This window comes from Paramisgurnus dabryanus, chromosome 14, assembly GCF_030506205.2.
Source record: "Paramisgurnus dabryanus chromosome 14, PD_genome_1.1, whole genome shotgun sequence".
Lineage (NCBI taxonomy): Eukaryota > Metazoa > Chordata > Actinopteri > Cypriniformes > Cobitidae > Paramisgurnus > Paramisgurnus dabryanus.
Window position 1 is genome coordinate 15,505,787 of NC_133350.1, and position 17,379 is coordinate 15,523,165.

A 17,379-nucleotide genomic window follows, 5' to 3' on the forward strand; every position below is an offset into this window, starting at 1 on the left:
TGATTTAATAACTTAAAGAGACAACATGAATTACATCATTTCACAACACATACAGTAGTCTGAGAAGGCTTTTGGATACACAAACAACATTTTGGATACATTAGCCAAACTTGTTTTGAAGTAAGATAAAACATTAAGGTATAAAAAGTTTGTTAGGTTATTAGTAAAAGGAAATAGACTGAGGTGAAGACAAAAATATTTTGGACACTTTCTGGTCCCAAAGCATGTGCACGTTTAATCTATTATAATCAGTTATTAACAGTGCCGTCAGGCACCAATTTTTTAAGGGGACACAGGGTGCACAGAAATGTGTACATAACCAGACATTAAAGGAAATATTATAGTGTTCAGTCTTTACCTTGGCACTACTAACTTACTTACATTTTTAATATGAGCCCCCCTGCCTTCATCATGTGAAAACCACCAAAATAAAAGAGTTGACTAACTTTTATTTCAAATACTTATATTCATTCAAACAGAATAATAACATGATATTGGCATCTGAAATGGCATTTTTTGCTTATTTACTTTTATGATTGTAATAAAATCAATGTCATTTTAATTCCAAGTATATAAACAATAAAAATGACATAAGCAACAGTCACGTGATTGATTTTAATGTTTAACGTTGCAAAGTCAATAATGCAGTTATTTTAACTGCAAATATTAAAAATATGTTTATATAGGGAACGCATTTTTGCACACAATTTTACCCTTATGTGTCGTGATCTGATTCCGCGCCCCCGTGAACTCACGAACTCTGACGTCGTGCCAATGAATCCAGAAATCTACTAATAAATATAACGCTGAAACTGTCACATTTTGAACCATACATTTTCTACGCAGCGGAGGTTAACTGCACATTACCGTACTGGGGTTTGGAAATGTTGTGAGCATTTCAGGTGACGTTTTAATTTTTCAGATTGCAAAATGCAGCAGCAAGGACCCCGCGACCGCGCTCAAATGCTGATGACGTCTGCGACTGCGCAGTTGCGTTTGCAGCGCCTTCCTCATGAATAAAATAACATGTAACAAAAGCCTATCAAAATGGGGAAAATCTCTGAAAAGTGACATGGTCGCTCGCCACACAGAATTAATAACATTGTGCCATTTGGCTCAAAAACTGGCACGATGACGCATCTGGTTATTAATAATCGAGGAGTTCAAACGAGGCTCAACGCCAACTGCATGGCCTCGCGCCATTCAGAAATACAGGGTTGTTGGAAGAATCTGCTAAAGCCACTTTGTCTTCTGAGTGCACGAAAGATAAACTACTACGTGCAAAGCAACCGTGGATCACATTCAAACTTGTCACTTGTTGTGAGTACTTGAATAATACCTTACTGTAGTGGCAGTCACATGGACTACAGCGCCCCCTAAAGTGTGGCGCAGGTTGTTACGTTTTACATTCTGGCTTTCATTTTTTGCAATGTTTCTAGTTGCATTTTTAGTGGTTTTGCAATTATTTACTATGTTTGTCCAAAGAAGCGGATTTTTGTAAAAGTTGAAGTTTTGGCCAAAAAAGCTTGCATTCACTTAGGGTTCTGAAGCTAAAGGCTGTCAAATTTGTTAAAAACTTCTTAACACGCACCGGCCCGGCGGCGGTCCCTAGGGGGCGTTTTTACGTGTTTTTGTACTTTGTTTAACATCAAATATTCAATCAACAATCATAAACTTTGCATTATTTGAAAGTTTAAACACTCAAAATTCATGTTCTGAGCTTATTTTTGCAATCAATACACTGGTGTGGAAAGGGTTACATGAAATGCAGACGGAACGCATATAAAAATGGGTGTGGGTACTCACATGTCTTGCCATATGGTTCTGATCATCTCTGACAATTCCCAAAAACTTCAACGTACATTGCAACGTAAGGGTCCACTCTTCAAAAAGCATCCCACGTTTTAATCCAAAACAACGAAAAATAGTGATAAATCCAGCAATACCCTCCTTTATTTACATCCGCGTGTCCGCTAAGTATGATCGATCATGTTTATTTTCTATCAAATATCGAGTTTTATCAGTGAAAATCCATCTCTTCCTGCTTCGTTGGACTCTTCCGATAAATATCCCGCCCTATTTTTCTGTTTTGTTCAATCAGATAAGGTTTGACAACTCAAAATGAATCGGGAACACCGATTTGCCCAGACAGATGTCCTTCAGCTAACCATAGGCTTTTGACTGGATTACGCCAAAACAAAGCCAGCCAATGCTTAGCCAGCAAAGTTTTGATGGGCAGGGGTAGTAACCAATCATGAAACGATTACAAGGATTCAACTTACGTCAGTAAAGTGTACTTCTGCGCAAATCTACAGAAGCGCATGGATAGGAATGCCCACGCCCCCTCCCTGCGCGTTTGTTTGTTTGGGTAGCATAGCAGCCGGCTAGGCTCTCCGGAGCCGCTGAGAAACCTCTCAAAGGTTAGATATAACATCTCCATTGTGGATTGTCGACTGCAGAGGACTTGTTTGTGTTGAGAGTGTTTTGGAGAAGTTGATAAAGAGCATGATCGCGGAGCAAAGATACAAGATTGGATATAAACGAAACCGCGTCGTCGACGAGAGATGGACCGGACTATGAGCTCAGCTGCGCTCGCTTGGATAAAGTAAGTGGATTCTTTTGTTCATTAGTTATTTTACGTTACATTTCTAGTTTCTTGTTAGCTGTTTTGATTATAAAGTAACAGTGGAGATGACTAAAATACGAGTTTTACATGGTTTCATTTTCTATGACATGTTATATAAATGAATCATTTTTATAGCTACATGAATCAAATGCACAGAATATACAAACTAAAAACAAGATATGTGGTGGAAAATATGAGTATTACCAGCTGAGAAATATAGGTTATTTGGCAAACATAAGACATTTGTAATTATAAATATATTCATGTAATGTGTGTATGTGTGTATGTATTATGTTCATGTATATTACATCATAGTTTCTCATACAAATAGTTGTATGTCTCTAACTTTTGACTCAAACTAAAATCCTCTCTTGCTTTGTGTGTGTCTGTGTTGTGTTGTGTTGTGTTGTGTTGTGATGTGATGTAACAGGTCTTCAGCTGACATCCAGAGGAGGACTGGAATCTGGAGTGCATTCATGAGCGACCACATTCAAAATAGCAAGTATTTTGTTATAATGTGCAAATGTTTTTTTCTGAAATAGTTTTTTCTATGTGCTTTGGTGGGCAGAGAAGTTCTGAATTGATATACATCATGTAATATGTAGTCCTGACTCATTTTCTTTTGATAATCATGTCATTTTGTTATCATGTGTATATTTGGAGTTTCCAAGTGCACTTTTTCTGAAAGGACGCCTGGACTTTTTTGAAATAAAAGCTCACAGAAACAACATTTTTTGGAGTATCATTCTCAAATTTGAATCACAGCATGGTCAGACATTCAGTTTACCTATATGGTGTCCCCAGGTGTCTCAGATGACCATTTCATACCTTTTTTGCTAAGTGAATGTTATTTAAAGAAAAACGGAAGTCATTTAATGTATATTTTACCTTGTTTTACTCTGTTTCTTTACTACTCTGAGTTGTTATGACTATTAGGCAACAATATGTCAAGTGTCTAGTTTCAAACAAGACCAGAATTATGAATATAGACCATAGGGTTTAAGAGCTGCAGACGTTTTAGTTTGGAGTTGTCGTTTTTCAGAAAATGCTCAAAAATAGAAGTGCTAGCTAACAGGTTAAATACCAATTTAACAACTAAAGTGACATTTGTAAAAAAAAAAAAAAGCATTTCAATAACTGACTAATAACCTGTTCATTGGAATTAAAGTGAAATTACTAAACATAAGAGTCTGGTAAAAAAAAAGTAATTTACAAGAAAACAAGTCTGACGCACTTTTTGGCATCTGAACTCCTCAATTGTAATTGCTAGGAACAAAGAGTAATTTTAAATCTGAGAAAACTGTCAAGAATGATGGCGTAAACACAGTATTCTTCTACACCTTTCAAAGTTTTTTTTGCAAAAAAAGAACTGTTTTTGGTTCCTCAAGAAGCATTTCATTTAAAAGTTCTCCAAAAATTGTTTTTTTTTTCTTACTTTTAATAGGCTAAAAAATATTTTTCCACTTCTTGAGCAACAAGAAGTTTGTGTGGATGTTAAAGGTTCTTTATAGAACCATACAGCCTGACAAACATTTTAGGATCTTTTATTTTTAAGAGTGCAGCCGAACAGATGTTTACCTTCTTTGCTTCCCTTCCCTTTCGACTTGCGGCTCATGCGTTTAAACTTAAATTTGCTGACGGCGTTCTTCACATTGGAGGCACTCTTGCTGTCCGTCACTACAGATGTAGGGGAAGAATAAACTTCCACAGAGAGCGAGAGCAGCATTCTTCCCCTGTAGAAGATCCCCTCGCTCAACCCTTCATTAAGATCCCTGTGAATGTCTCTCAATGTGGAGTTTTTAGGAGAGCCGTACAGATTGACCCAAGATGGGCCAAAGGTGGGGTTGAATCCTATTAGATGAAGGACAGATGGTGACTAGAGAGTTAGTGGTGAGATTAAACAGAATACAATAATAGAAATTTTAAAGGACGCATGCAGAGTAAAAGCCGAGGACGTCTACAAGTTGTAAGAAATCATACATTTTATCAGTATGTTATATGCAGTGGTTACTGACCATTTCGGTTGGGGTTAGAGACCTGAAGAAGATCCAGGAAGTGTGTTGCCACAGCCACATCTCCAATGTTTGCATCATCAAGGATCTGGATTTTGATTCGTCGAGCTAGAGGAGGAAATTGCTCGATAAAGGATATCTGTTCATTCCACGTAGGAGAATTAGTGTTGCTCGCTACTGAAGTCTCTCCCTATGACACAAAATATTTACACATATTAAACCTAATAATGTTTAGAGCTAAATTAACTGGTTTTATATTATTTTAATGGTTATTGTACTTAACATGGTGGACACATTTTATAGGTGATGACGTTAACTACTGTGTATTTAGAAAAAAATAAAGCACTACATTATACATGACACTAATGTTGTTCTGGAAAGGTTTAGGGTTAGGGCTTCATGCAAATACTTTAAATGTACAGGCTCAGACTGTAAGGTACAAAAGGTGTAACTGGACGGTACTCTTTAAAAATGTCTTAAAGGGACAGTTCACCCAATAACTAAAATTCTGTCATCATTTACTTCCTCTCATGTCGTTACAAACCCGCATACATTTTTGTACTGATGAACACAAAGGAAGATATTTTGAGAAATATCGTTCGTGGACCCCATTCACTTCCATAGTATTATTTTTCCTAATAAATGGGGTCCACAAACAGTTTGGTTACAAACATTTCTCAAAATATCTTCTTTCGTGTTTATCAGAACAAAGAAATTGATTTAGGTTTGTAACAACATGAGGGTGAGTAAATTATTAAAAAAAAATCGTTTTTATGTGAACTATCCCTTTAATATCAGTATCATTTAGAAACATGTAAGTTTACATCTGGTATAATTAATATGCACTCTTTAGGTAATTTTTTTTAGGTTCAAACTTTTTGAAAGGGTACCACACCAGTGACAGCTTTTGTACTTTTTTCTGACAGTGTAGGTACAAATATGTTTACAATATTTCATTGCATTTGCATTTCTTATGCAAGTACGTAAGCTAATGACACAATATGATTCAAGCAGACTGCATTATGATTCATCAGCAATAGAATAAACTATAAATAAATAAAGCTTAACAAACAACGCCTAGGTGTCACTAATCAAATATAGACATATGTGATGTTGAATGTATTAACTGTTCTGTACAGTACACAGACTATGATGTGTTTCCTTTAGGAGAACAGATGGTTTAGATTTAGCAAGGTTTACATTTCGGTGTTTTCAACTGTTTTAAGATAAGAAGGGGGCTGACATCATAACTGATTATTTTTTTGCTGAAATGTTTGCCAATAGCTTGTATGGCAAGAGTCAGAGAACAGTTCAAATACTAAAGACACCTCAGCCCATTTAACAAACAAAAGCACAACCAGGGTGTGTGTGTCTTGTGGATTTCAGAAATCACTTGACGAATGTGTTGCTTCACGTGGGACGTCAATGGAAATTAATTAAAAAAATGAAACCTGGCAGAGTATCATATGGAAAAGCAACCTTTAAATGTTTTGGTTCAGATCATTTGACTAATGAAATACTGAAGTCACGCATACAAATGACTGGCTATAAACAAACAACATCTAGGATCTAGGAATTTCAGTTCTTCCTGTTCTAATTCCTTCCAGGAATACTCTTCTGCCACAACACTCAAGTGAAAACAGAAAGGTTCTTCAGATGTTAAAAATGGTTCTTCTATGGCATCATGGTGCACCTTTTTTACAGAGTAATTTATAGACAACCTATTAATGTGACTTAGAAACAAATCCCCAAAATAAAACTTAAAAGGTAATCACCTTTTGGCCAGCAAATGTAACCTGAACGTAGGGATCAAGAAAGACCTTTTTGTCTTTCATCATCTTCCCCATGAAACCAGAATTCATGCTGGGTAGACCCTCGGCTCTGTATATCCTCAGGAGAAACTTCGCCCAAGGACGTTCCGACGGCATTCTCTTAGGCAAGAGAAGGTTCCTACAGAAAAGAGCAAATACCTCACTGATGAACCAAACATCTAATATGTTTAGAAATTGTTTGTGCTGGTATCTATTAGACTGTTGAAAATGGAGCAGTGAGGCTCCCTTGTAATTTGTGATGATGTATATTAATTTTGAATAGCTTTATAGGGATGCCAACTGTCCCATATTAGTGGGAATTCCCGTATTTTGATCCTAATTTATTTGTCACGTACGGGACGTCCCGCATCCCATTTTTTTGACTGTTACGCTGATCCAGTGACTAATTCAGGCCTGTTTGACTTCATGTGGCACCACAACCGAGAGGCAGATAACATCCAAATCCAGCGAGAGCGATTAGAGAAATCATACAGAGGAGACTGCTATCGAAATGCTCTTGTGGTACTTTGATGTCATCAGTTCTTGCGGCACCACAAGCAGCAACAGCAGCAGTGCTGATCACGACACTTGGTAATGATCTCCGACACCTTTCATCCAATCACAGACCCACCCCTCAAGCACAATCCATAGGCTATACATTTAAAGGGACATTCCACTTTTTTTGAAATATGCTCATTTTCCAGCTCCCCTAGAGTTAAACATTTGATTTTTACTGTTTTGGAATCCATTCAGCTGATTTCTGGGTCTGGCGCTAGCACTTTTAGCATAGCTTAGCATAATCCATTGAATGTGATTAGACCATTAGCATCGCACAAAAAAAAAAAAAAACACCAAAGAGTTTCAATATCTTTAATATTTAATTTTTACTCTTCTGTAGTTACATTGTGTACTAAGACCGAAAGAAAATTAAAGGTTGCGATTTTCTAGGCAGATATGGCTAGGAACTACTCTCATTCTGGCATAATAATCAAGGACTTTGCTGATGTAACATGGTTGCAGGAAGTGCAATTGGTAATCCCCTTGGTAACTTTCAATAGCAGGGGACTATTTTCGAGCATTGCGTAATATCACTACGCCTGCTGCAGCCATGTTACAGCAGCAAAGTCACTGATTATTACGCCAGTTTGATATTTGCCTAGAAAATCGCAACTTTCATTTTCTGTCGGTCTTAGGGGTTGTGCACACCAAAACTTTTACGCCCGCGGCCAGCGCATGTTTTTAATTGTTTCCAATGAAAGCTCTGCATTTTTCAAATAAGCCAGCAGCTAGCGGTTTTCTTCCACACTGCAAACCGGCGCCTGGTGTTTTTTCGCGCTCAGCGTTGAGTGTCCGAGAGTTGAAAATATTCAACTGTGGATGAAAAGCTCCGCTCGTCAATGTCAGTTCTCACGCGGCCGTCCAATCACAGGGGAGGAGGGGCGGGACAAATATCACTGCAACCAACCGGCTCACAGCTGACGTATCAGAGCTACCAAAGCGCTTAGCTGAAGAAAGCTGGCACTCAGCTGAAAAACAGCTGGCATTCGCCGTCCTCCAGGCGTTTTCAGCCACGTTTAAATGTTTTTGTGTGCACAACCCCTTAGTACACAATTTAACTACAGAAGACTTAGAGTCAAGTTTTAAATAGGAAAAATATTGAAACTCTTTGGTTATTTTTAAGCACGATGCTAATTGTCTAATAAGATTCAATGGATTGTGCTAAGCTATGCTAAAAGTGCTAGCGCCAGACCCGGAGATCAGCTGAATGGATTCCAAAACGATAAGAATCAAATGTTTAACTCTAGGGGAGCTGACAAATGAGCATATTTTCGAAAAATATGCTTTTATATACAGTGAGTTATTTAACTGTTTTTCACAGAATGTTCTTTACAGTAAATCACAAAAACTGACTTAAAGCGACACTTCACCCATTTGCATAAAGCTTTGTATAGTTAGAACCCTAGTAATTTTTTTGAATGGTCGTGCATCATTTTCTCAGTTGCCGCTGAGACAGGAAAAAATACAGATTTTAGTGTCGCACTTCCTTCTTTCAATGATGTAAAAATCATCATTTTGCATCATTGAAAGAAGGAAGTCCAATATCTTTGTTGAGGGAGTGAGATACAAACACCCCTTTTCTCTGTCAAATAGGCACCAAATTCTAAATGTATGTTACATTTCGACTACAAATATGATGCACTTTCAATAAAGATTAATGTTTCTACAGGTGAAATGCTCCTTTAAGTTGGGCTTTCAATGGCAGGGTCACATGTATTTATTTCACAGAAAAGAGCTGTACTCCAACAATTCTGACATGTAAGTTAACATATGGGAGGATCTTACTTTTCAATGTCATCATTTTGGCTCCCGACTGGTGCCAGACTGACCATGCCCATGGGGTCTCCCTTCATCACCACACTGACAGTACACTTCACATAGCCTTTAATTCCTGTGCGGGTGTCTTTGGGGTCAGTGAGCGGAGCCCATTTCTGATAGAAACGGTGATCTGTAAGATTTATCACGGTGTTATTGTATTATAATGATGCAGCTCTAAGTCTTTAAGACCTATAATCACCCTTTTAAACCACAAGTGATGAGCTAATTATCACCATTAAAATGTCCTGGGAATGTTATTAACATTTGACAAATGCAAAGTCTCGCTTTCTATTCTTCACTTGGACCGCATGCAGCAAAGCTTGCATTCAACATGCATATTGTTTGCATTCATGAAATGCACATTCACATTTATTAACAGAGTACCTACCTGGTTGCTGATAGACTGTGCTGATGTCAATCTTAAATGTTCCTATGAAGGTCATCATAAATGCAAGCATTTTCTTATGAACCACCTAAAATATAAGAAACATAAAATGCATGGTGAGAAATGTGGTAATGGACTGTTTAAAACCAGTTCTAAGCTGGACAAAAGTAAAAAAAAAATGTCTTAATTGTAAAAATGGCAATTTTTACTTTTTGTAGTACATTATCTGCTATAAAAGTTGAATAAGATGCTAGGCTAGGAATACTTACAGAAATCTCAATAACTTTATCAAACAGCACATTCTGTGTCTCTTGGAATTCAAACATGAAATTCTTAAAGACAAAAGTGAAACATATTCTTATTCAATGATTCTTAAATCTGTAGTTGTAATCTTTGATTTCTATGTAAACAGTTACCTCATTGTAAAATGGACAGTTAGTGGATTTCTGAGTAGCCGTGTGTTTTTTCTCATCTCCGACAGTCACATACACTGCTGGGTTAATGTTCACCCCTAACAGTTTTTGAGCCTCAATTACATTTACATTCACCTTATGGAAAACAGATTTAAATATGAGACATAACCTTGTCAGGGCATTGAAGAACTACTGTGACATTTTTGGATTGTTTACCTGGAAAGACTTCACCTTGGGTGCGATAGCAAGCTCATGTTTTGACAAACACCTGCAACGACTATACACAGAAACATAAATCTTTGGATTAGATTTCAAATATGTGAATTAAACTAGACATTATACAATGTTATACGTTGTATTGCTTTACACTATAGGCTGTGTTACATAGTGAAGTGTAATGTTCAGTGCTGCTGGTATTTAAAACACCTCAGAATGGGAGTAAATGTCACATTGCCACATTCCATGTCTGTCAAGTCAAAATCGTCATCGTAGTCATTATCGTCATCTTCATCTCCATTTTCATTATCATTTCTCAAGAGGCTGCGACCGATCAATCTGGTCTCACGGTCCAGCTGTTGAGGACGCAGACTTTCTGAATAGCTGCGAACAACGGAGAAGATCAATCACTTACCTACAATTATACACCATAATAAAATGCTTATGAAGAGTAACTATTAAAGATAAGTTCTTACCTTGGGTCAGCAAAACCTGAATTTCTTATGACAAGCTCTGAACTGAAAACAGTCACAAAAAATAAGATTTACAGACTACACAAGATTTATGGATTGGATATGGATGTATCTACACAAGATGGATGGAAAGATGGGATCAATTGATGGAAGGAAGAAGGGGATGCATGGATGAAAGGAAAGAATGAAGGAAGGAGGAGATGAATGGATGGATGAATGAAAAGATAAAATAAGGTAAGATGAAAGGGATGGTTGGATGAAAGAATAAAAGGGATGAAATGACTGATCAATGGACAGAGGGAGGCAAAGAAAGAAAGCAAGAAAGAAAAAAAGATTGATTGATGGAACTGATAAACGGAAGAAAGAAATGAAGGAAGGATGGATGGAAGTAAGGGGTGAATTGATGGATGAAGGGAAAGTTAAAAGAAATGTAAGAAGGAAGCGATGATTGGAAAAAAGGACGAAAGGGATGGATTGTAAGATCAATGGACAGAAGGAAAGATAGATAGATGGAAAGAAAGAAAGATTTACAGACTACACAAGATTGATTGGATGGATGGATATGGATGTATCTACACAAGATGGATGGAAAGAAGAAGAGGATGAATGGATAGATACATGGAAGGAAAGAATTAAGGAAGAAGGGGATGAATGGATGGATGGATGGAAAGATAAAAAGAAGGTAAGATGAAAGAGATGGCTGGAGGAATGAATGAAAGGGATGGATTGACTGATCGATGGACAGGGTGAAGAACAGATGGAGGCAAAGAAAGAAAGCAAGAAAGAAAGAAGATGGATGGATGGAAAGGATAAATGGAAGAAAGGAAGGAAGGGATGAATGAATGAATGAATGAATGAATGAAGGGAAATTTAAAAGTAAGGTAAGAAGGAAGGGATGGTTGGTAGAAAGAACGAAAGGGATGGATGGACAGAAGGAAAGACAGATGGATGGAAAGAAAGAAAGAAAGATTTACAGACTACACAAGATTTATGGATTGGATGGATGGATGGATCCATCCAAAAAGATGGAAGGGAAGAAAGAAGGGGATGAATGGAAGGAAATAATGAAGGAAGGAGGTGATGAAGGGATGGATAAACAGAAAGATAAAAATAAGGTAAGATGAAAGGAATGGTTGGATGAAAGAATGAAGGGGATGGATTGACTGATCGATGGACAGGGTGAAGAACAGATGGAGGCAAAGAAAGCAAGAAAGAAAGAAAGAAGATGGATGGATGGATGGATGAAAAGGATAAATAAAAGAAAGAAATTATGGATGAATGGAAAGATAAAAAGAAGGTAAGAATGAAGAAAGGAGAGGATGAATGTATGTATGAATGGAAAGATTAAAAGAAGGAAAGATGGAAGGGATGGTTGGTTGGAGGAAAGAATGAAAGGGATGGATTGACTGACCGATGGACAGTGGGAAGAACAGAGGGAGGCAAAGAAAGCAAGCAAGCAAGAAAGAAGATGGATGGATGAAAAGGATAAATGGAAGAAAGAAAGGATGGAAGGAATGGGTGAATGGATGGATGAAGGGAAAGTTAAAAGGAAGGTAAGAAGGAAGAGATGGCTGGAAGAAATAAATAAATAATGGATAAATGGAAAAATAAAGAGATGGTTGGAAAAAAGACGAAAGGGATGGATTGACAGATCAATGGACAGAAGGAAAGACAGATGGATAAAAAGAAAGATTTACAGACTTCACAAAATTTATGGATTGAATGGATGGATATGGATGTTTCTACAAAAGATGGAAAGAAAGAAGGAAGGAGGGGATGAATTGGTGGATGGATGGATGGATGATAAATGGAAAGATAAATGGAAAGATAAAAAGAAGTTAAGATGAAAAGGATGGATTGACTGATCGATGGACAGTGAGAAGTACAGATAGAGGCAAAGAAAAAAAAAAGAAAAAAGAAAGAAAGAAAGAAAATTGATGGAACGGATAAATTAAAGAAAGAAAGGAAGTAAGGGGTGAATGAATATATGAAGGGAAAGTTAAAAGGCAGGTAAGAAGGAAGGGATGGAAGAAAGAACAAAATAGATGTATTGACAGATTGATGGACAGAAGGAAACAGATGGATGGAAAGAAAGATTGATTTACAGACTACACGATTTATGAATTGGATGGATGATACGGATGGATCTACACAAGATGAAAGGATGGATGGATGGAAGGTAAGAAAAAAAGAATGGATAAATGGGTGTAAAGTATGAAGAAAGGAGGGAATGAATGGATGAATATCTGGAAGGAAAGAAGGATGGAAGGGATGAATGGAAAAAAAATGTGTGAAGAAAGAGATGATTAGAAGAATGGATGAATGGGATGGAAAGACAGATGAATGGAAAGAAAGATTGATTAACAGACTATACAAGATTTATGAATTGGATGGATGATATGGATGGATCTACACAAGATGGAAGGATTGATGGAAGGAAAGAAAGAAGGGATTAATGAATGGAAGGTAGGAAGAAAGGAGGCGATGAATGGAAGGTAGGAAGAAAGGAGGCGATGAATGGATGAATATCTGAAAGGAAAGAAGAAAGGAGGGAATGAATGGAAAAATAAAAAAGTAAGAAGAAAGGGATGGTTAGAAGAAATGACGAAAGGGGATGGATTGACTGATGGATGGACAAATGAATGGAAAGAAAGAAAGAAATATGGAAAGGATAAATAAATGAAAAGAAGGAAGGAAGAAAGAAAGGAATTTAGGAATGGATGTATTGATATCTGGAAGAAAAGAAGAAAGAATGAGGGGGTGAATGGATGAATGAATAAATAAAGGATTAATGGAGAGAATGGATGGGTGAAAGGAATGAACAGAAAGATGTAATGTTCTTAAATATGACTAACTCATCAGCTTCCTCTATCCTGAGGAAATCCTCACTGTCCCATCCACCAGCAGCACCCTGAAGTGGATTATACCTCACCTCCAGTTCTATGTAGATCTACACAACAAAACTCATCATTATACTAACACACATTATATTTAACCATTCAAATGTTGACATAAAAGCTTTATTTAAAGAGTCAGGAGCTCACATCAGTCAGGCAGAGTTGACCGTCTGTTAAGGGCTCGCGCAGGAGGATTTGTCCCACATTCAATACATGCTGCAGACTGATCACCAGCTTGCCCAGTAATCTGTATTTACACACAAACACACAATTAGTTGTCATGAATCATTTCATTCATGTTTTCCTCTTTCGAAATATTACATAACTCATACATATCTAATATAAAAGCTCAACATAAAACATTTGCATGCAAGAATTAGTAATCACAAAAAGCTTAAAGTGATTACTTTCAATCTTTAATATAATGATTGTCAGTATGTGTAAATGACAGGAATGTTTGCTGATAGCCGATTCAAGTTCTGACCTGTTGCTAAACATCTTACTGGAGTTGTACACACGGATAGACAACACCTCATCTCTCTCGATTTTCCCATAGTAAGGCCATCTGAAGTGCTGGAGGAACATAAACAAAAAGACAAAGAGCAACAGTACGCAACATTAGAAATGTCAGGACAGGCTAACAGTTATGTATCCAGTTTGTCTGTTCACTTGAGCTGCAGTTTCATTAAAGGACAAGTTCGGTATTTTACACTTAAAGCCCTGTTTTCAGATCGTTTATGATGAAATCGAACGGTTTTGACTGAAATTTGGACATATGATGCTGGCCCGAGAATTTTCGGTTTCTGTTGTATCACCCAACCACCTCTACAATGGCTGCATAGGTGCACAGGAACAATCCTTCCTAAAATGCATTAAACTTTCGTTTACAAAGACGTGAAACTCACAGAGTGGTCAGGGGTGTTCACTGATATGGTCACACAAAAATCGCTGCAAAAGATGCTTTCCAACAGCTGTTTTAGCATTCGTTGTTAACTTGTGGACCTATTTTTCCAAATGCCTCACACCCGTACATTCTTCCGCTTAGAGCTTGAATAATAGACACTCCAGCCCAGTTGGTGGCGATAATCCGCCTTTGCCAATTGCAAGAATACAAACAACGTTCCCGGCGCGGAGTAATACCGTACCTCACAGCACATCTAATAGAAGTCAATGGAGTTGGACCAAAACTACAATAAAACCTGTTGGAAAGCATCTTTTGCAGCGATTTTTGTGTGAGCATATCAGTGAACACCACTGACCACTCGGTGAGTTTCACGTCTTTGCAAACGAAAGTTTAATGCATTTTAGGAAGGATTGTTCCTGTGCACCTATGCAGTCATTGTAGAGGTGGGGGCTGATACAACTAACACCCCAAAATTCTCGGGCCAGCATCATATGTCCAAATTTCAGTCAAAACCGTTCGATTCATAAACAATCTGAAAAGAGGGCGTGTTTAAGTGTAAAATACCAAACTTGTCCTTTAAAGTGTTTGGTATCAATGCAAAACAGGAAAGATGAGGTGAGATGGAAATTTACAAAGGATGTATCATTTAAAGTATGCGTCCTACAAAGTGCACACTACAAAGTATGCATACTACAAAAGGTTGCATCCTTCAAAGTATGCGTCCTACAAAGTGCACACTACAAAGGATGCATACTACAAAAAAGTGCACACTATAAAGGATGCATACTACAAAGTGCACACTTCAAGGTAGACAATGGAAAAGATACAACTATACAGCTATACATCTAAAGATTCTTTAATGGCTACCCTGTCCTTCAAGTTTATTCCTGAATTACCCATTACAATATATTTTTGTTGGTGTAAAATAATGTAGTTAGGCTTATTTTAAATATTACTTGTGATTTGAATGAAATCCATTAATTTTTACGATGAAACAATGTGACTTTTTCAGTTACCTGACATAATATTTTTACAGTGTGATTTTTGTGTTTTGGTATTTTTAATGTCATAAAATAATGAAAGAACAAATACATGCGTGTAAAGTGTAGTAAATGATAAAGACGTCCTGGGTTTTCATTGGACCACATCTTTTCTATCACATGCTTTTTATATAAGACCTTTTTAGAGCGAATGGGTGTCATTCACTAAGCATGCGTACGCACAAATTTGTTCGTTAAATGTGTGTACGGACGTTTTAGAGCAACACTAAAGAGTTATTGCTCTTTGCTCCCCCTACAGGTTAGACGCGTAATTGTTCATTAGCACGGTCATAAATACTGCAGCATAGCTGGCTCTGATTGGATTGTAGGTTTTTGTAGTTTTCACTCGAACTACAGGACCACTACCCAAGGGTTGGAAACTTCTTTAGTGCGGTTTTGGCCGATAGAGGACTGCAAAGCGAATGTGAAAGTGCCATTCACCCTGTTTTGAGTGGACGAACCACTGAAACTTTTTTTGAAACGTTATTTTAAGGTAAAAAAAAAACTCTTTGGTGTTGCTTTAACTTACAAATCATGATTTCATACTAAAATTTATTTTAAAAGTACAAAAACGTAAGAACAAGTTAGACCACATGTAGTACGTAACATAATAATCATGAACAAGAAAAAATATATACAAAATATATAACACAGAGATATTATAGGGTTCTTGGGTTCTTTTCTTTGTTCATGAATGTTGCGCACGTGTGTTACGTTTTTGTTGAATCATGATTTGTAAGTTAGAACGTCCGTACACACATTTTACGAACAAATTTGTGCGTACGCATGCTTACTGAATGAAACCCGATGTTTCCTTTACTCAGATTGAAGTGCTTTAAAGTTAAAAGATAACCTTACAGGCCTTTATTACCCTTTCAGAGGAACTTACTGTACAGATGTCTATTTACATGGTTTTGTTATGTTCAGGTCACTGTGGTTGAGTGGTGGTGACTAACTGTAAAAGGGTGTGGGTTGTATGAAGATCTCCACCCAACATGCATAGCCAAACACTGATTTCAACTTTGTAAGAATTGTTTAATGAGAAACTAGAAGTTTTTGGGCGCGGAATAGAGGAGGATTTCGCACCTGTTCAAACCTAGGCTGCATTACAAGCTACTTATCGTCTCACTGTCAGGACGGTAACCACAAATACATAGAGTGTAATTAAATGTTTTAATTGGGCTTTGTTCCTGTTGAACTGGTGGATCATTGCGTTAGCAGTGCAAACAGTTGTGGGTTCGATATGTACACTCTTAAAACGAATAACACATCTTGTGTCTAGGACAACACATCCTATCAAATTGTTTTGTGTTAAACTATTTAACACATTATTATTATTATTATTATTTTTTAGAGTGTAGCTACACCTTGAAGTTTCTTTGGATAAAAGTGTCCGGCAAATGGAAATGTAATGCAGGATCCCAGACTACATAAATAAATAATCTCACAACACCATCACCAGAAAATTTTTACCTCGTTGAAGATGGCAATATTCTCACATCCTAAAACCTTGGTTTTATGAGTAAAATCTAGATAGTAAACAAGATATAAAACAAAATATGACATGAGGTTGTAACAATGAAGTCCTTCAAATACAAAAATCTAAAACAGATTCGTTTGTAAAATTATTATGAAAGACTGAATGAAGATGTCAATATAGTGTAACAAATGAACAGGTAACAACAAAGTTGCATTTGTTTACAATAGTTAGTACTAACAAAGAACAGTACTTTATACAGCATATATTAATCTTAGTTCAATTTACAATTTTAATACCCACAGCTGTACCTGTTAACATCAGTTAATGATTAATAAATGTTAAAAAAAACTATATTACTAGTAATTATTAGTTAATAATGTAAAAACATACTAGTTCATGTAAATTTCTGCATTTACAACACATTTTTTCAAATCAAATGTTGTAGCTGTAACATTAGTAACTATACTGCTGTTAGTTCATGTGAACTTATAGATTAAATCAACAAAAACATCCTGTTGTAAAATTACAAATTAACATATTAAGAGACAATATTAATAGTAATAATGTGATTAATTATGCTCAATGTGTATAACTAGCAGAATAACTACTTACCTCTGAAAGACAATTCCACTTTACGGTCATATTTTCCTGGTAGGTTATATATCTTCTTTAAAAGTACCGTGATAGACATGGTCAAGTAAAAGTGCTGTTTTACCGTATCCTGTAATTCACTGTACTAACGTCAG

General features: G+C 36.7%; 1 protein-coding gene and 1 long non-coding RNA gene across 3 annotated transcripts in view; one reads left to right on the top strand and one right to left on the bottom strand.

The window, feature by feature from the left end:
- fer1l4 (fer-1 like family member 4) overlaps positions 1-17,379 on the bottom strand; it is a 46,180-nt gene extending 28,801 nt beyond the window's left edge. For both annotated transcript variants that reach the window (XM_065241213.2, XM_065241212.2), the window contains exons 1-15: positions 17,246-17,379; positions 16,627-16,682; positions 13,694-13,782; positions 13,357-13,456; positions 13,168-13,262; positions 10,316-10,357; positions 10,050-10,223; positions 9,840-9,900; positions 9,627-9,758; positions 9,480-9,542; positions 9,214-9,298; positions 8,793-8,955; positions 6,414-6,588; positions 4,642-4,828; positions 4,205-4,477 (exon numbers count right to left, since the gene is read on the bottom strand). In XM_065241213.2, coding sequence (XP_065097285.1) covers positions 4,205-4,477; positions 4,642-4,828; positions 6,414-6,588; positions 8,793-8,955; positions 9,214-9,298; positions 9,480-9,542; positions 9,627-9,758; positions 9,840-9,900; positions 10,050-10,223; positions 10,316-10,357; positions 13,168-13,262; positions 13,357-13,456; positions 13,694-13,782; positions 16,627-16,682; positions 17,246-17,324 — 1,774 coding nt within the window. In that variant the 5' untranslated portion in view covers positions 17,325-17,379. The remainder of the gene's footprint in view (positions 1-4,204; positions 4,478-4,641; positions 4,829-6,413; positions 6,589-8,792; positions 8,956-9,213; positions 9,299-9,479; positions 9,543-9,626; positions 9,759-9,839; positions 9,901-10,049; positions 10,224-10,315; positions 10,358-13,167; positions 13,263-13,356; positions 13,457-13,693; positions 13,783-16,626; positions 16,683-17,245) is intronic.
- On the top strand, positions 1,574-3,356 carry LOC141280743 (uncharacterized). Its single transcript, XR_012335072.1, has 2 exons — positions 1,574-2,605; positions 3,057-3,356. It is a non-coding gene; the product is annotated as an uncharacterized lncRNA (long non-coding RNA).